Raw genomic sequence first — 26,024 nt, 5'->3', positions numbered from 1 at the left:
TCTCTTTCTCTTTATCTCTCTCTTTGTGTTCTCTTCGTATTACTCTCTCTCTCTCTCCCCCGTTCATCTCGCCCCATTTACCTCCTGTAGTTTCCCTTTGTTTACCTCCATAGTCCCTCTCACTACCTCCATAGTCCCTCTCACTGATTCTTAGCACCTCCCTCACGGACACTTGACTTCACCTGCGGATACTTGACCTCACACATAGATACTTGACCCCCACTCGCGGATACTTGACCCCACTCGCGGATACTTGACCTCATCTGCGGATACTTTACCCCACCTGCGAAACTTGACCCCACTCGCAGATACTTGACCCCACCCGCGGATACCTGACCTCACCTGTGGATACTTGACCTCACCCGCGGAAACATGACCTCACCTGCGGATACTTGACGTCACCCATAGATACCTGACCTCACCTGCGGATACTTGACCTCACCTGCGGAAACTTGACCCCACCCGCAGATACTCTACCCCACTCGGGGATACTCGACTCCACCCGCCGATACTCGACCCCACCCGCGGATACTTGACCCCACCTTCTGATACTTGACCCCATCAACGGATACTTGACCCCACCTGCAGATACTTGACCTCACCCACAAATACTTGACCCCACCCGCGGATACTTGACCCCACCCGCGGATACTTGACCCCATCAACTGATACTTGACCTTACACACAGATACTTGACCTCACCTATTGTATTTATTTTTCTCTCGGTTAAAACACAGTGGTAAAAAAAGTGAGAGATAATGTGACAGACAGACAGACAGACAGCCAGATCATCATCACCAACACCAGTTTTAGTATCAGTAGGAATGCCTGTAGTGGTGCTGGTCCCGGAAAGGTACATCTTCCTTAACCTACTTGGGCTGGGGGCGAACCTTCAGGTGTTATGAAAATACAGTAAATAAATAAATAAATAAAAATAAATAAATAAATATACTCGCCAACGTTTGTATTTAATGAATTTGTGTTGACGTGACGTGTTGACGGTTAAAATAACAATACGGAGTGTAATATTATTATGGTAAGGGTGATAATAGTATCTCGTCACCCAGCCAGTGGTATTAGACAAACACATAGCGCTGCTGTTGTTCTCGCAGTTATATAACCGAAAGAACAAAAATTGTTCACATTTATTGTCAATTACGGTGAGGTGTGGTGGTGAGGGGGGCGGCGGGTTTCGGGCGGCCAGATAAGGCACGCTGCCACTCACCCAGCAGATGGTGACGCGCTACCAAGATAGTGCTCCGCCCGCCCACGACGTGTCTCGCCTGGAGGTGGTGATGAAACCAGGTGAGGATGAGGGAAGGGGGAGAGAGGGAGGTAGAGATAGGGACAACAAAGCAGAGGAGGGGGAAGGAAGATGGGTGAATGACACGGAGTTGGGTAAGTGTTTGTTTGTGGCGCTGGCTGTGTGCTGAAGTACAGATTACATTATGCTGTATCGCTCATAAACACACACCTACTGAGCACGGGTTATGTGTCGAGGTTAGCATTTTTTTTTTTAATATAACTGAATATTGGTACAGGAGTATAGGACTGTCACACGGACCGCTGATGACAGGTGTGAGAAGTTAAAGGAGACAAGCAGCTGTGTGGGGGACTCAGGCTGCAACACGGGGGCGCTTACTCACCTGTCACATAACTCAGCGTGGTAAACATTAAAAGTAGGAGACAGAGAGAGAGAGAGAGAGACGTTCACTCACCTTAAACTTAAAATTACTCGCTTACTCACCCTTGATAATATGAGAATAACTTATTTCCATATAACTTGAAATTAACACTGTCATAATATCCTGTGTCCCATATTACTGACGTCTCGAGCCCGCCGGGTACGAGGAGAGCAACTTGATATTACAGCAAAGGTGAAACCGGGTCGCCAAAGCAGTAGTTAAATTCTCGCTAACGGGGTAAAGTGTCCTCGGCCCTGTTGACATGTTGGAGGCGACGAGTGAAATGTAGAGAAGTGATGAGTAACATGTCGGGGTCTAGACGAGGCTGGCATTATAGAGAGGTTGAGGTGGTGATCAAACACAGACGCCTGATTACTAGTTACATGTCATCACCCTCACTTCACCACGGCCAGGTATGAAGTTTGGCCTCTTGAACACCGAGTTTATCTCTTGCTACCTCGCCTATATCACAAGATGGTATTAGTCATCGTCACTGAAGTCTTCCCTGTTAATACGTCTTCCGTAAAGGTGTGGGGAGGACCCGGTGTGAGGCTGGTGCATAACTTGGATGTAAATAAAACGATATCTTGACATTTCCTGTGTTTGGGTGTGTCTTGGAGGTGACTTATTAAACTACAGTAGACGGCCACACGCGTAACGAATTGGAGATACAGCTCATCAAACACAGTGAGGTACAACAAACAGTGAGGTAAAAATTATTGGCAGTTTGCGAGAGGTCGAAGCTGGTGGCAGGCGATACCCCTCGAGGATATACTGTACCCTCCCCCCGCCCTCACCTGTCTCCTGGTAGCTCCCGACGGTTTTAAGTGGGAGGGAGGCAGGATGAGGGAGAGGAAAGGAGGGATTTTGAGAGAGAGAGAGAGAGAGAGAGAGAGGGAGAGAGAGAGGGAGAGGGAGGGAGAGAGAGAGAGAGAGAGAGAGAGAGAGAGAGAGAGAGAGAGAGAGAGAGAGAGAGAGAGAGAGAGAGAGAGAGAGAGAGAGAGAGAGAGAGAGAGAGAGAGAGAGCGAGAGAAAGAGAGAGCGACGGCGACGGCGTATCTGGAGAGGGTTTGTAAAGTCGTCGACACTCATCCACCAGTAATAGAATCGCGATATTAACCCGAAATTGCTTCTTGCAGCTCTTCCAACTCAAGCTGTACGTGTCTAATATTACCCTCGGCTGAATTTAAAGGGGACAACACCTCTCCTAAACTCGTGGTTATGAGTTTGTAAATATATGCGTAGTTTATGATGATGTATATAATTTGTATATTAAAAAATATATATGTATGGATGTAACTATGTATGTAAGTAATTTTCATTAATATTTTTCAGTGTAGTAGTGAGTTGTTGATTCGGTTGATATATTTGTAGTTGTTGATTTTATGGTTCCACCGCCTGGCACATGACGCCGTCGTCTTGACCTCATATTATTGTTTGATGCTGTTGGTCGTTCAGGATATTACGTTACTCTTGTGTGTGTGTGTAAAGTAAGTTCCTTTAGTCCTGATAGATCATATCACATAGTTTTCGTCATGTCCGAATCTCGTATTTTATCATATATCTTGTTTACTGGGTCACACAGTTTAGTCCTTACGCTTGGTGGTTTATTTAATGTTAAGTTTACTGTATAGGTGAGTTGTTACTTCATAAGAATGGAGGAAACTGCAGCGGGCTTATTGGCCCATACTGGGTAGCCCCATTTACACCCAACTCCTATTGCTCATATATCCATCTAACCTATTATGTTTGAAGCTATCCAGCATCTTTGAGTTATGTTTTGTAGTTTGTCTGGTGATGGAGATAGACTGGTCCGAAACTGTCGCCATACGATAAACAAGATGTTTTGTTAAGTGTTGGTGTCATTAACAGACTGAAGAACTACATGTTCTTATGCTTTCACTATATTCAAGATCTAGGAGGGTAGGGTGCCCCTATAGTGAATCACGGCTGTAGAGAAGGCCTATACTGTCGGTGTTGTGCTTAGTTTAGATCTCTCACAATGTGCGCCTTGTTCCAGGGCTACCAACGTGTGAGAAGGGACGGTGTTTACGACTATTGGGATGCTTAAGTCTCCCTTAATATCAGTTTGCACAGGAAATATCAGAGGAAATCGATTCAGAATTATTTAATACATAAGTAGAACCTGTTGTTATCCTAACCTATTACTAAAGACTCTGATAATATACTAAATAATATTTGAGTGTAGGTGCGCGGGATAATGAGCAACACTAAGAAATTTTTCAATAAAAGAAAACTTCTTCCTTTTCTCTAAAACATCCTCCAAAATGTGGAGGAATTAATGTTTACCAAACCTAACTTAACCCAAAAATATAAACCAAAAGAACCCGAGACAAACCTAACGACTCTCACCTATCAGGATACATAATTTTTCCAACCTAACTTAACATCCCGGCTACCTAGTCTCCAGTCTGCCCAGCTGGGAAGTAGTCAATTCCAATTCAATTAACTGGTGCAGACCTTCCATCCTGGGGAATAAGATAAATTTTGGTTCGTCATTCTGGAATTTTGAAAGCTGACAGCCTCGGCACATTTCCTGGTGTATGAGAATAATGTCGAATTATTTCAAACCGTTCAGGCCAAGGAAATTTGCATATTTCACCAAATATTCCATATGGCATCACAAAAAACGTGACCAAGTCCCAGGTTGCTCATCTTTCTGCCTCATTTACACACAACCGCAGTGTTTCAATTGTTTCTCTTACTTTGACAACACAACATACATACATGTATATTGTTTCTCACTATTGATCTTTTTTTATTTTTTTTTTATTTATGGTGTTATTATTATTATTATTATTATTATTATTATTATTATTATTATTATTATTATTATTATTATTATTATTATCATTATTATTATATATCTTTTATTTTTTATTTATTCTATATTTTTTATTAATTATTATTATTATTTTTGGTTATTATTATTATTATTATTATTATTATTATTATTATTATTATTATTATTATTATTATTATTATTATTATCATTTTTTCACCCCTAGGCCCTGATAGGAGTCATTGACTTATGCCCTGGTGGGTTAATCCCTTAAAAAAAAAATCTGAAGGTTTTGTTAGAATAGTTGTAAACTAACTTGGGTAAAGATTCCGTAGAGTAAATAATCGGAAATTACTAACATGAGTGTACGTTTTTCTTATGTTTTTGATCCTCGCTCAGTCACCAGTAACCACAGTAACAAACGTTGACTGCGAGAGACTGGTTTTGTAGCGTCCCTCTGTGTGTGTGTTAGGTCGAGATGTGGTTTGTCGTGTAGCCTGGGGATGATCCAACCGCCGGATAATGGGGAAGGTTATGTACAGGTTCCCGAGAGACTCATGACAATTTTACTGAATGAAGATTTCTATCAATCTCTTTGTATTTAATTTTTATATATTAACAAAAAAATATCTAAGGAAGAAAACTTATTTTTTATCTTACGAATAAACCAAATCAGGTGGAGGAATTGCACTTCATATTTTTTCTTAAGTTTTTATATAACTAAAGACCCATTTGGTAGGCAACGTCATGCTTCTCGGTAACCTTTTCATACGATACTGAAATATTAACAACATAACCTAACCTAACCTCGGGGTACTCGGCCAGGTCAGCGCAGATACAGTACAGGTATAAAGTAAACTTGGCGGGAGAAGAATAGTGAGGAGGTGAGAATTAAAGACACAGCTGCTATACTTATTATTAATTGTATAAAACATTATTGATATAGTTTATATTTAATTAATAATACGAATAATTGTAAAACATATACTGGTTACAAAATAATTTGACAATAATGGTTCAGTTAACACTAGCAGGGCCCGCTTGCTGACGGCATACTGTAGTGCTCACCTAACCTAACCTTTCCTAACGTAAAATAAAACTTAGTTATAAATAGAGGAGCATTAAATGGTTCTCTTATTTTTTAATGTTTATCGCTTTGATAAATAATATATTTTGTAAACACCAATGTGGTGGTGTACAGTGGTCCCTGCCATAGTGTACAGTGGTCCCTGCCATAGTGTACAGTGGTCCCTGCCATAGTGTACAGTGGTCCCTGCCATAGTGTACAGTGGTCCCTGCCATAGTGTACAGTGGTCCCCTGCCCATATAATATGTACAGTGGTCCCCAGTGTACAGTGGTGTCATAGTGTACATAGTCCCTGCCGTACAGTGGTCCTGCCATAGTGTACAGTGGTCCCTGCCATAGTGTACAGTGGTCCCTGCCATAGTGTACAGTGGTCCCTGCCATAGTGTACAGTGGTCCCCCATAGTGTACAGTGGACCCCTGCCATAGTGTACAGTGGTCCCTGCCATAGTGTACAGTGGTCCCTGCCATAGTGTACAGTGGTCCTGTCAGCAGTGGTCCCTGCCATGGTGCAGTGGTCCCTGCCATAGTGTACAGTGGTCCCTGCCATAGTGTACAGTGGTCCCTGCCCAGTGTGTACAGTGGTCCCTGCCATAGTGTACAGTGGTCCCCATAGTGTACAGTGGTCCCTGCCATAGTGTACAGTGGTCCCTGCCCAGTGTGTGTACAGTGGTCCCTGTCATAGTGTACAGTGGTCCTGCCGCAGTGGTCCCTGCCATAGTGTACAGTGGTCCCTGCCATAGTGTATAGTGGTCCCTGCCATAGTGTACAGTGGACCCTGCCATAGTGTGCAGTGGTCCCTGCCATAGTGTACAGTGGTCCTGCCATAGTGTACAGTGGTCCCTGCCAGTGGTCCCTGCCATAGTGTACAGTGGTCCCTGCCAGTGTACAGTGGTCCCTGCCAGTGTACTGTGGTCCCTGCCATAGTGTACAGTGGTCCCTGCCATAGTGTACAGTGGTCCCTGCCATAGTGTATGGTCCCTGCCAGTGTACAGTGGTCCCTGCCAGTGTACAGTGGTCCCTGAGTGTACAGTGCACCTGCCATAGTGTACAGTGGTACAGTGGACCCTGCCCAGGTACTGCCAGTGGACCCTGCCAAGTGTACAGTGGTCCCTGCCATAGTGTACAGTGGTCCCTGCCATAGTACAGTGTCCCTGCGCAGTGGTCCACAGTGTACAGTGGTCCCTGCCATAGTGTACAGTGGTCCCTGCCATAGTGTACAGTGGTCCCTGCCATGCTGTACAGTGGTCCCTGCCATAGTGTACAGTGGTCACTGTCAGTGGTCCCTGCCATAGTGTACAGTGGACCCTGTACCCTGCCATAGTGTACAGTGGACCCTGCCATAGTGTACAGTGGACCCTGCCATAGTGTACAGTGGTCCCTGCCATAGTGTACAGTGGTCCCTGCCATAGTGTACAGTGGTCCCTGCCATAGTACAGTGGTCCCTGCCATAGTGTACAGTGGTCCCTGCCCAGTGTACAGTGGTCCCTGCCATAGTACAGTGGTCCCCTGCCATAGTACAGTGGTCCCTGCCGCCAGTGGTCCCTGCCAGTGTACAGTGGTCCCTGCCCAGTGGTCCCTGCCATAGTGGTACAGTACAGTGGTCCCTGACATAGTGTACAGTGGTCCCTGTCATGTGCAGTGGTCCCTGTCCACAGTGGTGTCAGTGGTCCCTGTAGTGTACAGTGGTCCCTGCCATAGTGTACAGTGGTCCCTGCCATAGTACAGTGGTCCCTGCCATGTACAGTGGTATAGTGTACAGTGTGCAGTGGTCCCACATAGTGTACAGTGGTCCCTGCCAGTGTACAGTGGTCCCTGCCATAGTGTACAGTGGTCCCTGTCATAGTGTACAGTGGTCCCTGCCAGTACAGTGGTCCCTGCCATAGTACAGTGGTCCCTGCCATAGTGTACAGTGGTCCCTGTCAGTGTACAGTGGTCCCTGTCATAGTGTACAGTGGTCCCTGCCATAGTGTACAGTGGTCCCTGCCATAGTGTACAGTGGTCCCTGCCATAGTGTACAGTGGTCCCTGCCATAGAATTTAGATTGAGCGGAGAGTTGTGACGCATCTTACCTCCACCAGTTTCCTCCCTACACTGAGAGGCGACAAGGTGTTGTTGCTACTTGTATCATCTCCAGGTGTTGGTGCAGACAGCGGCGCCTCACACCATCGGTCTACATTATTCACAAAGTGGCTCGTCCACCACACAACAGTTCTCACCACCACAGCGCGTGTTGGTGGCGGTGTGTTATTTTTTTTTCTCATCTTCGATACTTCCTATTACAACTATGTCCGTCTACCTGGCTGCTCTCCCCCCCCGCACCTCCTCGCCCACCACCGCCCACTCCTGACCACCACCGCCCAATCCTACCGACCACAGTTACTCATGTATAAAAGCAATGTTTACCACCACTGTCTCTAGGAGCCACTGTCGAGCACACGTTCAGACTTATTGGAGACAGCCTGTCCGCCGGTGAGCGTGTCTAGTATTGGTACAAGGTCACGTTACCTTCACAGGAATTTATTGAGGTGTTAACCTGTGTGAGGAACGCAAATTTGCCTCAAGTAGTTATTTAACAAGACGCTTCACATATATGTGACACCCCTGCCCTGACACCCCTGCCCTGGGATGACACTCCTGCCCTGACACCCTGCACCTGGACACCCCCTGCACCTGGACACCCCTGCACCTGGACACTCCCCTGCACCTGGACACCCTGCACCTGACACCCTGCACCTGGACACCCCTGCACCTGACACCCCCTGGCACCTGACACCCCCACCTGACACCCCTGCACCTGGATACCCCTGCACCTGGACACCCCTGCACCTGGACACCCCTGCACCTGGACACCCCTGCACCTGGACACCCCCACCTGGACACCCCTGCACCTGGACACCCCTGCACCTGACACCCCCTGCACCTGGACACCCCTGCCCTGTACACCCTCTGCCCCTGACACCCCTGCCCCCGACACCCTGCACATGGACACCCCCTGCCCTGACACCCCCGCACCTGGACACCCTCACTGTGTTCACTGCTGCTGTCCTCCCAGTACAGTGTCAACAAGTATAGACATAAGGATGGAGGAAACTGCAGCGGGTCATACTAGGCAGTCCCATTTACACCCAACCCCTATCGCTCATATATCCACCCAACCTATGTTTGAAGCCATCCAGCGTATTCCAGTTAATGATGATGTTTGGTAACTTGTTCCACTCACTCACTATATTTCCAAACCAGTGTTTACCTATCTCGCGCCTAAATCTAAATTTGTCTAATTTAAAACCATTGCTACGATTTTTGCCCTGACTTCCATTTATACACCTCGATTATATCGCCTCTCTATCGTCTCTCGAGGGAGTGCAGATTAAGATGCTTTAACCTGTCTCTGTACTCAAAGTTCCTAATGCCCGGGATTAGTCTTGTCATTCTCCTCTGAATTCTTCCTAGGGATTGTTCCCGTAATACTGCTTATATGATTATCCACGTGACACTGCCCACGTAGTCCGGTCGTGGAGGTCACACTTAGTAATGTTAAATAGCACCTTAATCCACACTGGTGTTAAGACTACTGACTTACTGTACGTGTTGTGTTGTTATGGTGACCACGTCTAACTGTAGTATATATTGTGGGTGTTATCTTGTCAACATTGTATTAACTTACACAGTTATTAAAAACAAGTTATGTACAGTAGCAGCAGAGTCGTGTAAACAGGTGCAGTAAATCCATGTTTTTTAGTTTATTACTGACAACGTTTAGCTGTTGACATCAAAGGTTGACGAAATGTACAATGTTATCAGTTTAAGAGCCAATACTGTTGTGTTCGAACTGCCTGACGTATAATAATAACTATTAATAAATATTCCCACTTGGTTTTATCGTGAGTTGTGACGTGTGGTGTCGGCACTGTGGCAAGAGGTGTCACTGTGGTACAAAGTTGAGGTTGAAGACCGTGTTGTTGTCGGGGTCCTTCATCACACCTGACACTGTTCACTCCAGCCTCCACCACACCTGACACTGTTCACTCCACCCTCCACCACACCTGACACTGTTCACTCCAGCCTCCACCACACCTGACACTGTTCACTCCAGCCTCCACCACACCTGACACTGTTCACTCCAGCCTCCACCACACCTGACACTGTTCACTCCAGCCTCCACCACACCTGACACTGTTCACTCCAGCCTCCACCACACCTGACACTGTTCACTCCAGCCTCCACCACACCTGACACCACCATTCTGTAAGGTTGACCACAGCCGATCATCAAAGTGTTTACAAGATAATTATACAAAGTTAGACCATATTTTTTACTTTCATTTTTTTTTCAGAATTTTTATAAGTGAGGTGATTGAGTGTCCCAGAAGGCCTCAGGTGTCACAAACTCGTTATTACTCGTTATTTGTCTCGTATCTGGTGTGTTGCTCCCCTCACTCACGTATTGTAGTGTCGTAAGCCTGGGTGCACTTTTTCCTTCTCGTAACACCGTAGGAAAAAAATCCAATGGGAAACTGAGGAAGAAAGGGGATTGTATGGATCTCCTCTGCTGAATTTTCTGAACTGTTGGATGAAGTGTTAATAATTCTTTGTCTGCACCTCTGTCCGATTTCGCTGGGATTGTGGGTAAACGACTCCCTCACCCGTTCACCGTCTGATGTTCTCGGTCTCAAAATGTAGCAAAAATAAACGTCGAACACATTTTGTTTTTCTGAACTGTTGCCATGTTAATTAGTTCTGAACTGTTGCTGTGTTAACGACCTATAGTGCCTCCGCTCCTCCCTGCCCCCTACCAGTTGGTGACCAGAACTTTATTAAATGTAACCAGCGTACACCATTGATTTTCTTTATTTTTTACTTGCATCCTTAGATTTTCGGAAAATTTTTCAATCACTTTAATATATATATATATATATATATATATATATATATATATATATATATATATATATATATATATATATATATATATATATATATATATATATATATATATATTATATATAATTACACAGATTTGAAACCTATTTAATTTGTGTTCTCGTGTAGACTTTTCCAAAGTTTTGGGTTTGTTGACAAGTTCTATAAGACAAAAAAAAAGTGTGTAGTGAGAAAGTGTTGTTACTCCTCAGGAGACTAACATGTTTTTTCTTTCTTCCTTCTCTGATGCCTGATGACGACTACCTGCCGCCACCACCTGCCGCCCCACACACGTACTCCACACCTCCGCCCTTCAGAAGTAATTCACCATCAAGTACTCTCAGTGTGGACACGCTGAGTGTTGGCGGGGGATCGAGGGCCAACTCACTCCCAAGGCCGACCTCTCCCTCGCCCTCCGTGATGAGCGACAAGACAATGACGCAGGAAGACCCTGCGGTAAGTACCTCAAGTGTGTTGCCTTCCTTGTGTTCTTTTACTGGTCCAGGTCTGTTGTAGTGGCTCTCGTCTGTTTTATTAACCTCCTTGGGTCGGCCGGTTGTTGTTCACAGTTGTGCGTCGGTAGCTGTGGTCGAATAGTTTCATACAGATTCGTCAATAATTGTCATTCCGTCTGTACGTTGAGCTAGCAGCAGGCTCCTGTGTACCCAGGCGTGAGAATTAGAGGTTCAGAGTACGAGGCGAAGTTCCGGGAGGGGGCCACGTGGTGTAGTGAGGCATCGACGTTGGGTCCAGCTGGACGGACCTGAATACATGGACTGGTGTGATCAGGTTTACCTCATCCTATTGAGGTACAGTAATGTTTAATATCGCTGGTATTAGGGTTTTATGCGTGATCTATTTCCATATATATTGGTGCACAGTTTTAATTACTAGTAGGTTTTAATTAGGGTGTTGGTGTTTTAAAGGGGAAGGAATGTAGGGCTGTCAGTGGGAGGCAGTTACAGTGTAGTGTTGAGGTGACCAGTGTAGGAGTGCAAGACCCACTAGCGAGCTCGGGTGAATCCACTCAGGAACTGTGACCTGGGGTGCCCCCTTGTCGTCCTGTACAGGCTGTTTCACCTGATTTGCAGTACTGTCGTGTGATCTTTGTTTTTCTGCTATACTGGGAAGTGTATAGCAACTAATGTACTCATGAATCAAGTGACTGAAGTGAAAAGTAGCATGCCAAGTCCAGGCAGCGTCAGAGATAAGTAGAACTATTAGGGTAGAACACACAGTCGTCTTGAAGTATATGTATGTTTTGAATTACTTTTGTTTACTGTTTTAATCTCAAGTATCAAAACCCTCCAGAAATATACTATATCCCACTACAGTAACATAGGGATATATTTCACCTGATCGTAGTGTCATATCTGCTCTTGTTATCGTTCCTCTGTTGTGGGGCGAGGATGCTGCTATTGTCAGTGTGGTAGCTCAGGGAGACGTACTCTTTCATTAATCTCTTGTTGACAGAAGAAGGGAACAAGAGACTGACAATAGAGTATAATAAGGTGTTTAAAGTTGTTGAAGTCTTAATGGATGATTAAAACCTCATAAGCTCTTGTTGCGTTCATACTTGATTTTCTGGCAAGTTTAGCGTTCACGTCTGATAGTTTCATGTCCATGTTACTGTTTCACAAGTAACAACAGGTGTGAGAATAGACTAACAAGAGAAAGTTGTTTACAATGTGCAGGAAACAAAATATAGAAGTTTTGTATAGATTCTGGTGGTGTATCGGAGGGCAGCGGTTGGATGCGCTTTACTAGGATTTATGCGAGGTGTTGGTGTGCAGTGGACTGTGAGGGAAGCTGCGGTGTTATTACTGTATGTGTTGAAAATTTTGGTGAGATATAGGTTGGTCTCTCTCTCTCTCTCTCTCTCTCTCTCTCTCTCTCTCTCTCTGTCTCTGTCTCTCTCTCTCTCTCTCTCTCTCTCTCTCTCTCTCTCTCTCTCAAATAGTTCCTAATTACACGGAGGAAAGAATTTTGAGTGTGTTGCCCCGGTAATAGTGGCGTTCTCTTCCCTGTTGACTGCGGTAATAGTGGCGTTCTCTTCCCCCGGTAATATTGAGTTCTCCCCGGTAATAGTGGAGTTCTCTTCCCTAATAGTGGGTGGTAATAGTGAGTTCTCTTCCCCCGGTAATAGTGGAGTTCTCTTCCCGGTAATAGGGGTTCTCTTCCCCGGTAATAGTGGCGTTCTCTTCCCTGTTGACCCGGGAATAGTGGAGTTCTCTTCCCTGTTGACCCGGTAATAGTGGAGTTCTCTTCCCCGGTAATAGTGGAGTTCTCTTCCCCGGTAATAGTGGAGTTCTCTTCCCCGTTGACCCGGGAATAGTGGAGTTCTCTTCCCTGTTGACCCGGTAATAGTGGAGTTCTCTTCCCCGTTGACCCGGTAATAGTGGAGTTCTCTTCCCCGTTACACATCGCTACACTGAGTTCTATCTCATTAATTGTTGTTGGATCAGCGTATTACCTTTTCCCTTGTTACTCGCTTAATGACCTTTGTTGTTGTAGCTCATTAATAACATTATATCAACAACTACTTCAGTGTTGTATATGATATGTGTCCGTGTGTTCGTTGGTGACTACATCTGCGTATGCGTCCGCCTGTCCGTTCGCGGGTAACTAGGTTGTGTATCAGTCCATCTGTCCGTTCGCTGGTAACTAGGTTGTGTATCAGTCCATCTGTCCGTTCGCTGGTAACTAGGTTGTGTATCAGTCCATCTGTCCGTTCGCTGGTAACTAGGTTGTGTATCAGTCCATCCCCCGTGTCGTCTAGGTGTCTTGAGATAATGACCAGAGGACCTACCGTACACCTGCCTCTTGTCTCCAGGGTTATGGCAGTGAGGTGTAGTAAATAGACTGTATGCTTGGGGGTGTAGTGGCTGAATGGATACAGTGCTTACCTCTTGTCCTAAGGTTCGCTGGTTCTATCCCGGGACACTTCACTCTCTCTCTCTCTCTCTCTGGTGTTAGGAGTTTGATGAGTGTGTTTGGTGAAAGTGTTTTTGAGAGTGTTTGGTGAAAGTGTGTTTAGTTAAAGTGTGTTTGATGAAAGTGTATCTGGTTTGAGTGTGTTTGGTGAGTGTGTTGGTGTGAGAGTGTGTGTGTGTTTGGTGAGTGTGTGTATGAAGGTGTTGCATAACTCTGTAAAGGAAAGGCTCTCTCAGGATGTATCTGGAGAGCCTCGTAGACTCAGAACAGCTTCATAGAGTCTCAGAACAGCCTCATAGATACTCAGAACAGCCTCATAGACTCAGAACAGCCTCACAGACTCCAGATCACAGACTTAGAACAACCTCACAGACTTAGAACAGACTCTCAGAACAGCCTCACAGACTCAGAACAGCCTCACAGACTCGAGCGGCCTCACAGACTTAGAACAGCCTCACAGACTTGGAGCAGACTCTCAGAACAGCCTCACAGACTCAGAACAGCCTCACAGACTCAAAGACACTCCAGAGCAGCCTCACAGACACTCAGAACAGCCTCACAGACTCAAAAACAGCCTCACAGACTCAGAACAGCCTTACACACTCTCAGAACAACCTCACACTTGGAACAGCCTCACAGACTCAGGGAACTGCCTCACAGACACTCAAGGCAGCCTCACAGACTCTGAACCTCAGAACAGCCTCACAGACACTCAGAACAGCCTCACACACTCAGAACAGCCACACAGACTCAGAACAGCCTCATAGACTCAGAACAGCCTTACAGACTCTCAGAACAGACTCAGAACAGCCTCACAGGTGAACTTTCTTATTGGCAACTCGTCTATTAATATCGCATAAAAGGCGAGGCGACATTTTTCAGGTGTGTGTGACATTATTAATTACGGTACCAATATAAAACTTTTCAAGAAGACGAAAGAAACGGCCTTGTATATAATGAGCCTATCGATCATCTCTCACACACACAGACACACACACAGACACACACACACACACACACACACACACAGGGAGGGAGGGAGACACACACGGAGGCCAGATATGTGGTCATTTTATTGTGTAGTTGTAGTTCTTTACGTTTGGGATAACTATAGTATTGTCATTATTATTCTAACCCAATTTTGGTGAACTGTTGATGACAATAATTTATCTCTAATTTGATAAGAATCTTCATTTATGACGACAGCTCTCTGCCTCACATTTCCACTTGAATAGAACACCCTGTATCAACACCCTGTATCAACACCCTGTATCAACACCCTGTATCAACACCCTGTATCAACACCCTGTATCAACACCCTGTATCAACACCCTGTATCAACACCCTGTATCAACACCCTGTATCAACACCCTGTATCAACACCCTGTATCAACACCCTGTATCAACGCCCTGTATCAACACCCTGTATCAACACCCTGTATCAACACCCTGTATCAACACCCTGTATCAACACCCTGTATCAACACCCTGTATCAACACCCTGTATCAACACCCTGTTAGGTTTATACAGTGTTGTTGTTCCTGAAGTGTGGATGGGTTGTCCTCAAGGGTGTATAGGAAGGCATTGATTAATTGACCCTTATTCCTTGTCGTCCAATAATATTACAACACGTAAATGCTCTCCTGTGAAGTATACTGTTCTGGTCGTCCAAAAGTTCCTGTTTCTTTGGTGAGATAAAAAGTTCATTCAGGATGAAGAATGTAATTATATAATCAATACATATTTATTATCGACCTTGGACATACTATTTCGACGTAAGCATCATCGGTGGGTGTCCTGTTATTACAACACCCATTCTCAGACATCACTGGGGTTATTTTAGCAACTATTGTAACAGTAAGGGTCTATAGTTCTCTGAAGTCTGTGATCATTGTTGTGTAAACCTCAAACTGTACACACTGCTCCTGCACAGAAAGAATTTTTTTTTTTTGTATGAAACGTGTAGGTGGTGCAGCCCGGGGCGACCCTCCACCATGTCCAATATAGCAATTTGGCCAGAGCTCATCACGGTAAGTGTGAACGATGTTTATACAGCTAGTGACGTGGAGCTCCATTTTGTGGCAAGGCGACAGTGTTAAGGATGTTATCTGATCCAAGGTGAGGAGGCTCTCGGAACAAGCTGAACCGTATCAAGATAAACTGACCCCAGTTACTGCATCTTCTGTAACGATAAATATTTGCGGAGACGCTGATGGTGAACCTTAGACCTGAGCTCGATAATGATTGTACAAGGGTATATGACATTACTTGTTCTTCTGAATGAATGACTGACTGTTTTTTCTAACACAGTAGACAGTGACTTTTGGACCACCCTGTATAAGAAATAACAGGCTGAGATAGATATCACCATACTGGTATAATCATTATACTCAGTCTAGTCTTAAAGTGACTTAGTAAGGTGTAACCAGTTTTTTTACTATAAAATCAACCAGTTCTGTCTTCTTAATCATGGCTGTACGTCACAGAATTTGTAGTACAGTATTAGTACTCGAGCAACTCACACACACCTTAAAATTTGTCTCTCCTGAAAGTTGACCTAAGGAATTTATATCTGAATTTTCTTTTACCGTAAATATGTTGTCTCAAGACTACAACATTAGCATCATGTAGTGCGTGATGATACGCCGGGACTTACAGTATTAACTACACCTCGCCCTGTCATTACACACGTCAGTCTTCTAAACAAACTCTTTATTTTCGTTAGTTAATTCTTTCGTTACCTAAAACAACTCCTCACTATTAGTCTCAACTATATTTAAATAATATGAAATGTAGTTCGGAAAAACACAAGAATTTCTATATAATATCTTGCCGCCAGGAATTCCAATATTATGAGACATTGGATGTGTAGCCCCGTGTGTGTCCCGTTACCCTTATGAGTCTCGGTTCAGTGTTTACAGTGATGTTGGGGTGATGTTTTCCTGTTGTAAGTTGACGGCAGAGTGAGAGGAACATGACATAGGGGGAGGGTGGATGTGTTGGTGGAGGAGGGTGAATGTGTTGGTGGAGGAGGGTGAATGTGTTGGTGGAGGAGGGTGAATGTGTTGGTGGAGGAGGGTGATGTGTGTTGGTGGAGGAGGGTGAATGTGTTGGTGGTGGAGGGTAGATGTGTTGGTGGAGGAGGGTGAATGTGTTGGTGGAGGAGGGTGGATGTGTTGGTGGAGGTGGAATGTGTTGGTGGTGGAGGTGAATGTGTTGGTGGAGGTGGAATGTGTTGGTGGAGGGTGGATGTGTTGGTGGAGGTGGATGTGTTGGTGGTGGAGATGTGTTGGTGGAGGGTGATGTGTTGGTGGAGGGTGGTGTGTTGGTGGAGGGAGGTGGATGTGTTGGTGGTGGAGGGTGATGTGTTGGTGGAGGTGAATGTGTTGGTGGAGGGTAGATGTGTTGGTGGAGGAGGGTGAATGTGTTGGTGGAGGGTGATGTGTTGGCAGTAGTCGGAAAAAATACTAAACTGCCGTGAGCTCGGAAAGGATTAAACAACAAGAAGAGAGAGAGAGAGAGAGAGAGAGAGAGAGAGAGTTATGTGATGATTGTTGAGGTTATGTAGGAAGCGATGGAAGAAAAATATGATGCTAAAGGAGAAATAACACAGAGAACCGCGAGAATATATCAATTTTTGGTGAGAAGGGGAGTGAGTGTCGCACGGTGATAGGCATGGGAGATAAGGGTGATGTGAGGGCGAGGAAGAAGAGCGATAGGATGATGGTATTGGCAGACATAGGATGAGCGTGGAGGCTATACTGTGGAGTCTGTCTTTCTTCTTGGTAGCTGCTGCTTGGTGCATAATGTGGACACAGTCTTAATATATCGGCTATCTTGTCAGGGTGAGTGTGGTTATTAATGCCAAGGATAAAATAATATGTGTATTGGTACCAGCAACACTTTGTACCCGCAGAAATTAATATTGTCAGTAACAATTGATAGTGACAATAAGTTATTAGTGGCAACAACAGTTATTAGTGCCACGATATACTGCACACAACTCCCAGGACGACTGATAGCTGCTGTGATGCTCTTACTGTACACTTCATCTTACACAGGTTGTAAGGGAGTGTAATTAATAAACAAGCATCATTCACCTGGTTCCTTTACCACAGCATGTACCTGTTAATAATCACACCTGCTAGTGAGCGACGGCAAGAATTTAGGGGAGCCACGGCGAGCTGTTATAAATTGTACGTTTCCAAATAATGTTGGGAATCTGAATTAAACAAAACGTGTATTACTTATTTTGACTTGGCAGAAGAGAATTTTCATTAATTTTTTGTCATTTTGTTTAATCATAACGACAATACAATTTTAATATTTACATACTGTGGTGCTATTTATTTTTACGGATTATTTAAGATTTCACAGGTCCAGTCCCTGTCTGTGATAGGCGCTGGACCTAGCTGCTGAACTGCCTTGTTCAGTACGTGTCCGTGTGTCATCCCTTTGCAAGTGGTGATAGGACCGAATGATCTTAGTCTGGCCTGGGATACCATCACGAAAACAGTGGAGTGTATTGTCTCTGAACCATATATTGTGTTTGAGCTTGACTCAAGCATAATATACTCCGTAATTGGTGTTACATATTTTGTTTCATAATTCATGTGGTCGCTGCGTTACGTGGGTGAAATATTTGTACACTTCCTTTATTACTTATTTCCTTAATTATTGGTGCCATTGTTGTTCATACTCATTCTTTACTTATATAATCCTACCATTTTTAGTGCTAAATTGGTATAACTCACTATTCTTCTCATTCTTCCAAGTTGGGCAGTGCTTGTCAAAGGAGGCGTGTTCTTGCTTACAGGAAGTACACTTCAGCTTGCTAGCTTGAATGTTTACCTGTGTGCATGTTTGTGTATGACTATGTATGCTTAATGTGTGAGTGCATGGGCGTGTTATGTATGTGAATGTGTTTGTCATTCTAACTCTTGTCCTATTTACCTGTCCTTCTTTATCATTCTTTAGTCTTTATCACTTGTCTGTTTGTCTGTTCTGGGATAAAAATGAAGGAGGCCACGAGGATGTTGAAAATTCCTCAAGGGGGGAATGGAGTGAAAAAGGTTGAGAACCACTGTCCTAATATAATGGATTCACCTGTAAACGTATTTTTCGCGGTGTCCGAGGGCCAGATTCTTTATCCCGTCACATACATTTTCAGCAAACAACATTCGCGCCAGTTTGGTTTCAATAAAAATTGCCCCGGAGCCTTGAAATAGGGAGGAGAGTTTTGGTGTTTCCTGCGTGTCGTTGTGTAGGACAGCGGAGGAGGAAACAAATATTCTCACAGACAATTAAACTGATGGACCGTCAGAGTGGTCGTCTTTGTTACCGCACAAAAAACAACAACTCGACGCCACTCTCCTGGTTTCCTGCTCAATGTTTCAATGGAGTTGGACACTCAAAGGCCCCCCCGCCTCCCTTCTTCCGACAAAACAACTGTCTAAAATTAGTACCGCCCACCCCACACCTGCCACAAGTCCTCCTTTGTCTTTGTTGTGATTTATGCCTTTTAATATTAGAGTGGAATTGGTAATGAATATATGAATGTCTCGCAGTGTTTGTTCATATTCAACTGTAGTGATATATGTTTGTCTGAAAGTTGCAAATAATTGCCAAAATAGATTTGTTGATAATAATAAGGAATTAAACATCACATTTACACGTCCATAGAACTTCTCTTGTCTCAGCTCATGTAAGGTGGACTTAATGTTGTATTAATGCGAATACTTAATATCCGAACGACACTGTACTTACCACTGCTACTGCTGTACTGTAGAGCATTGTGTGTGTCAAGCGAGTGTACACGTCATGTGTGTGTGTGTACACGTCATTAGAACATGTCTGACTTGTCTTGGGTAGATATTTATACTGGGTTTAAATCACTCGACGAGGCAAATCATGGAAGTACCTCAGAGGTCCAGATAAGTGACCGAAGGAAGGGTCCAGCTCTTAAAAGTGAGTCTTGTAAGTAGAGAATAGTTGTGAGTACTTCCTCGCCAGCTGTCTTTATGTTAAGTAAATGTAAAAGCTGTAGAAAGGTGAAGTTGTTGACGAGTGCTGACAGCGACGCTCTCTATCCCATTGTCCCATGGAACTCGTCAAAGCTCTCGACAGACTGCTGCTGCTCGCCTACAAAAGCTCTCTCATATAGTGGAGTCTTAACGTCTGGTATATGAAAAATTGAAAATGGAAGGACACTCATTGTAATGTATTGTAAGGCAATGCAGGGTACCGTACGTGCTGTTGCTATTGTGTGTATGGCATTGTACCTGGTTTGTGTGTGTTGTCGCTAACAATGTGCGTGAGGACAAGGTCAGGTCAGACCAGCCACCATCACCACATTAATCCCAACTTTCACGTCTCATACACATTTATCAAGACTACCTCTCGTCTTTGTCTTCATCTTTCATATATATAATTATTCCCTGTTTTCTCACCTCGACTTTTTCTTTTCGTTTCCCCCCTTCTTTGTCTCTCTCTTACCTTCTCCTTTATCATTTTCCATTACTGTACCGGGGTACTTGTTTTTTTACAATCTTATATTGTGATTTAATCCTCACTTATCTCTCTTGTTTCCCGTCTCATATGCAAGTCATCTGATTTGCCTAACACACACACACACACACACACACACACACACACAGGTATATTGTACAGTACAGTACATGTTTCGTCACATTCTTGCACTAGCTGCTGCCCTTGTTTTATGAACACTTGTATTAAATCTAATAATATTAATAAATTATGTTGTATTCTTTTCTCTGATCCGAATATTGATTGTTCGTATTACTTGAAACAATCATGAAGATTTGTATATTCAAGTTGCTTGAAGAATATATAATATTTATCACCGCCTTAAAGCTCGTTACAGTGTTTCAGGGTCACGCTTTTAAACACAGGAATCGTTGTGTTATAAACCTTACTGAAATGAAACACTGATGCTTTTATCAGAATGTGTTTGGTAAGGATGAAACTTTTGAAAAGTGGACAACATAATATTGTCTAGACATTGGCTAAATACTTAAGTTATTTAATGATAAGTTGGATCCTTGCTCTCCAGTTATGTCCTGACTGTACACGGAGATTAAGGTTATTAACACCACGCTCTAACATGTCATGTGGGATCTGGATGATATATTGGATAATGATATGTTTGTGGTCTCCAGTGTTGGGTTGGTACACGTGATCCTTGATATAACCCCTGAGAAAGTAGTCACATTGGTTCATATCTGGCTAGTGCAGCGGCTGGGGTCCTGTTTAGAATGAGACGACAACCGAGGAAGACACCTTGTAGATATTCTCGTGTAACATTTGATGTTAGGGCTGGTGCTCCTTACTGGACCACCGCCTGCCTCATTCGCTCCCTTCTGCTTCTCTTCGGTGCTGACAAGAACTTACCTCGGATGAGATTGTGGCTGCGTTCAGAATTGACATGAGAGAGTTTCCATGTTCATCTTTGTGCAAGAAGGGTTGTATGGTGCCCTTTTTTGCCCAAAGTTCACCACACTGTAATTGTCTGTGCACCCAGTAGTTTCTCTGTGGGTACTTGAGTGTTTCGCTGACCTAAAACTTTGTGTTTTGTCCGTTAACAAGTCCACTAATATGGACCTTATCACTAAACACGGCATTATCCAGGATTGTTCCATCAGTTAACTTCCTCATTGTTATTTCTCTGCCAAATCTCAGTTTCGTATCTCTGTTTTGTTGGGTTTACTTCTAGAATATCTGCACTTGTATAAACTGTAAATAGTTTCATGTCGATGCATTATTCTTGTTACACTTGTACGTGGGTTCCCAGCACTCTTGATAAATGCTCCTTGGTTTCTGTGGAGAGTGTCTGAGACTTGTCTGACCCCATCAATGTATTTCTCCTTCTGATACTTTTACCTTTATCCTCCCATTAGCCGCTTGGGCAGTCGGTCACGTCTCTGTTACACACTGTTGGCACGTACTGGGCATGCACCTGCTCCTGAATGTATCTGAACCTGCTCCAGTGCTGGTCAAGTCTGGTCTTGAAAGAGCTCACACTCGGTGCCATCACAACACTCTTTGGCAGGTTGTTCCAAGAGTTCACAATTCTCACACCAAAAAAGTTTGCCCTCACATTTTTCTGGACTTGCAGCTTCTTCAATCTTGAGTTGTGACCCCCTTGTGGGGCAAGCGTTCGCCAGCGCTAGGTGTGGACACTCGACTGGGATGTATAAGCTAGATAGTCTTGGTTGCCTACTATGGTCTTGTGTTCCATGTGTCTATTACCTTATAATAGTGTTGATCGGTCTTCTGGCAACATGATATTCTCACCTGAAAGTGCATTGAACCTGTACCAAAGAGTTCATGGGTATACATAATGTCCTTCTACTACTGTATCTTCACTTGCTGCTGCAGTGTGAGCTGACCAGGCAGGAAGAACTACAGTATATTGCTAATAAAAATTTATTTGTCTAAATTTAATATCTTCAGATAAAAGACCATGCAAAAGAATTTGTAAAATCATTAGACATCAAAATATTGTAGGTCTTGTTGGACCACCATGTACTATGCTGTACTGTATGGGAGGGCACTCGGAGTCTGATTTCCAAACAAAATTCACTGAATAAAAATACCCTGTATTGTGTTATGGGTTAAGTATTTTTTTATTTGTGGATTTATGCAAGCAAAGCTAGTACAATATGTTAATTATTGTATCTATAATTCATTTGTATTTAAAGTTGCTTAATGATCTGTTATTGTAAAGCACTTATAAAAATGTTGGGTCAGATTAGAACTTAAATCTTTATGGCAAAGTAGATTATGGTCTGTATTGCTAGTTTGGAAATTAATATTCTACTTTGCACATTTGTTTACATAACCAAACATGTGTATCTACTGTGTTTTATGTGTGTTTATGTGTTTGTGTTGCAGGAGAAACAAGAACGGGAGGAGGAGGAGCGTAAAAAGAGGCTACAGTTGTACGTGTTCATCCTGCGGTGCATCTCTTACCCTTTCAACGCCAAGCAGCCCACCGACATGACCAAGAGACAGATTAAAGTCAGCAAACACCAGCTAGACACCATTCAGGGCCGCTTCCAGGTACGTCCTAGCTAGTTCCTCTATGAAAGACTAGACCATGTTAGGATATACTGTATGATTTTATGTATGGTTTGTTTCCAATATTTGTTAAAACACGATCTTACAGTATGTGTTGTATTGTATCTTATTGTGACACGATGTTATAGAAAGCATATGAACTCTGTAACCTAAACTATGAAGTAGCATGTGACAGACTGTAGGGCAGACCATGTCCCTGTAATGGATTAATTGAGGCTTTAAACTATAAAGAAATGAAGAAGAAAAAGGTTAGATACTATTAAAGGGGATGCAGATGGTCCTTGATTCTGAGGTTTTATACATACAACAAAAACTCCTCATCCTCATCCAATTTCTTTAAAAGCTTTATGTTTTTTAAATCAACCAATCTTGTTTCCCCTATTCAGATGGGGACACACGACAGTGAATATTTACCTTACAAGATGAAAACCTTACAGCCTCTGGAGAACTTTAATGGAGAACTTTAATGTGGATGATTGTTTACGTAAAGACTTTGCCATTATCTAATAATAATAGTAACACATAATATTAATAATAATAATAATTATTATTAACATATGCTATAGCCACACTGTCCAATGGTTAACTTGGGTACAAAAACACATCATCATCTTACAAGTGAAGCTTTGCCCATACCGATCCTTTCCTTGTTCCAGTAATTAGCTCCAGTGAGGTGATGTGTTGCATAGAGTGGTGGACTAACACCTTCTGGGGTCTCTAGAAAACAACAATAGTATAATACTAAAAAAACGGGTTTGTTTTATTACTTTAAGGCTGAGAGGGGCCTTGAAGCCTTGTTGCCTCGGGGCCCAGCTGGTCATAATACTACACCACTGCATATTGGTCAATGATTAATTTCACATATTCATATCTTGCTTGGGTAGACTTCACTTGGGGTTCCTGTTACATCAACGTGCATTTCAGTAACTTGTTTATAAAGACTTCCATAGAGTTGAGAAGTACTGATGGGGAAGATGGTGGTGGTGGGTGGGAGATATTTGTTGACTGGCGGCCAGCCTTTGTCGCCAACCCCAACCTTCATTGACTTGGGACACATGTTACCGGAGTCGCTATCAGAAACCACTAACAAGTCAATTTCCTTCGATAGGAGTTTCACATGAAATTGTTACGTGACTTGACATTTGAGAATCATGTAAGCCTAACAATATTACTCTTGCTGATTGTTTGAGGAGGAAGGAAGGTGAATCACAGGTCTTCCTTGCACCTCAATATCCAGAACACTTGAAGTAATGATAAAACTTTCTCAGTAGTCTGGCTGGGATAAGATAAGATATGTCTATTTTGACAGAACTGGTCCTAGTACCAATTCATTACCAGTCAATGCAATAACAGTATTTGTGTACCTGTACTGTACAGTAAAAACTTTCAGTGTTAATATACTGTACTGTGATAAAAGGGAAAAATTGTGATGCACTAGACAATGTTCCTGGATCATGTTACCAGAAAGTGTAAATGATTCATTTCTTATTTAAAATAGGAGCGACTTATTTTCCACAAACACTGTATTCACGTATTTACTAAAATCTCTGTAAATTATTTTCCATCAGTGTCCTTAAATAAAGTGTTTTTATATAGATAAGTTGCCAAGGTTCATACTGGGAGGAACCAATATATACATTTAGCTTATATAAATTCTGATAAAATTTAACAATAAAACCAATGAAAGTACAGTAATGAATTGGCATTTATTAATTCACATTAAATACATGGAGACTATTTCTTCCAATGAAATTAATTAAGGACGTACACTCGCGCTGCTAGTGCACACAACATATTAGTCAATATGCAAATGTTTGATTAATGTGAACCACCTCAATGAGTCTGGTGGAAATTGTTTGATTTATGAAAGTTAAACCCTGTATTTCCTTTATTTTATTTATTTATTTATTTCATTTATTTATTTTTATAAATTCTTAGTTTTCCCGAAAGATTTTAACGTTTACTGTTGTTTTAATTATTCACCGTATCAGCTCGCTGTTCTCATCACTGTATACAGTACTCTGATAAATTTAGTGAAAATTTAGAAAATTAATGATCATGTCTTATCCCCCCACAGAGTTTTCTGAAGGGAGAGCTACAAATTGCGGCAGACGAGGCCTTCACTAACGCAGTACAGAGCTACCATGAAGTTTTCCTAAAAAATGAACGGCTGGCATCCATGGTGTTGTCGGGCGCCTGCTCCCAACATGACTTACGGGAGGTGTTCAAGCATAACGTAGAGAAGAGAGTCAGGTAAGAGCCACTGTGTTGTGTGTGAATAGCACTCACTCCAAAATTAGTGAACTATTATTAGTGCAGAGAGGACTTATTCAAGACAAATTCAGTTTCGGAAATGTAGTGAAAAGTAAGTGATAGACAACTGTCTGTTCAAGGCTAATAAAGGTTATGTAAAGGTGTAGGGACTCTACCAGTACAATCTAATAGAATTTCCCCAATAGCTTTACCACACTGTAGTGATCACATTGTAGACGCAGGCATGTTTTGTGTACCTGGTCCTGCCATGGTGAAAAAAGCTTTGGAATGGGGAATACTGAAGGTGAAAGAATACTTGAGTTTGGGGATACTGTACACTGAATATATAGTTTTCTGTTTGTGAATGGGATGAGTAGGCTGATCACGAATGAGTCAAGTGACACACACACACACACACACACACACACACACACACACACACACACACACACACACACACACACACACACACACACACACACACACACACACACACACACACACACACACACACACACACACAACACACACACACACAACACACAACACACAACACACACACACACACACACACACACACACAGACACACACACAGACACACACACACACACACACTCTCTCACACAACACACACACACACACACACACACACACACACACACACACACACACTCTCTCTCTTCTTACTGTCACTATGTTGAAATGCACTGTAGTTTGAGCTTTTCCCCATCTAGTTATTATATATCTTATTTGTATCACTTATGTTACTTGTATATTATTTGTAATTTGAAACCCATTCCCCAAATATGTAACTGTATATTTTCAGCCTTCTGGCTGCCAAGCTCTTTCAATAAACCGTTAATTATTATTATTATTATTATTACACACACACACACACACACACACACACACACACACACACACACACACACACACACACACACACACACACACACACACACACATACATATTGTGAGTGTGTGGTACTAGGTGTAGGTGTATGAAAAATAAAAACTGTTACTGAATATGTACGTGGAAGAGTTTGGTGTAACAACGTCATGTCCTCCCTGGCAGATCCTTACCGGAAATAGATGGGCTGAGCAAAGAGACCGTTCTCACATCCTGGATGGCCAAGTTTGATATGATCATCAAAGGTAAGCATCACTCCTAACAACACTCTTTGAACACCTTAGTCTACAGTACATCAGATGTTCAAAACGTTATTGGTCATTTGTCTGCTT

At 43.1% G+C, this 26,024-nt stretch overlaps 1 protein-coding gene across 24 annotated transcripts in view; it reads left to right on the top strand.

The window, feature by feature from the left end:
- LOC121859966 (calcium-dependent secretion activator-like) overlaps nucleotides 1-26,024 on the top strand; it is a 381,073-nt gene that overhangs the window by 103,169 nt on the left and 251,880 nt on the right. For all 24 annotated transcript variants that reach the window (XR_006087793.1, XM_042356936.1, XM_042356930.1 and 21 more), the window contains 4 exons: nucleotides 10,812-10,950; nucleotides 22,343-22,510; nucleotides 24,606-24,781; nucleotides 25,858-25,937. Coding sequence is in view for 23 of the 24 variants with exons in the window: in XM_042356936.1 (XP_042212870.1) it covers nucleotides 10,812-10,950; nucleotides 22,343-22,510; nucleotides 24,606-24,781; nucleotides 25,858-25,937 (563 nt within the window). In the remaining variant the exon portion in view is untranslated. The remainder of the gene's footprint in view (nucleotides 1-10,811; nucleotides 10,951-22,342; nucleotides 22,511-24,605; nucleotides 24,782-25,857; nucleotides 25,938-26,024) is intronic.

Source organism: Homarus americanus, unplaced genomic scaffold (assembly GCF_018991925.1).
Source record: "Homarus americanus isolate GMGI-L3 unplaced genomic scaffold, GMGI_Hamer_2.0 scaffold38393, whole genome shotgun sequence".
NCBI classification, from domain to species: Eukaryota; Metazoa; Arthropoda; class Malacostraca; order Decapoda; family Nephropidae; genus Homarus; species Homarus americanus.
Note: the sequence above shows the minus strand (reverse complement) of the source record. Positions and strands in the feature narration are given on the sequence as shown.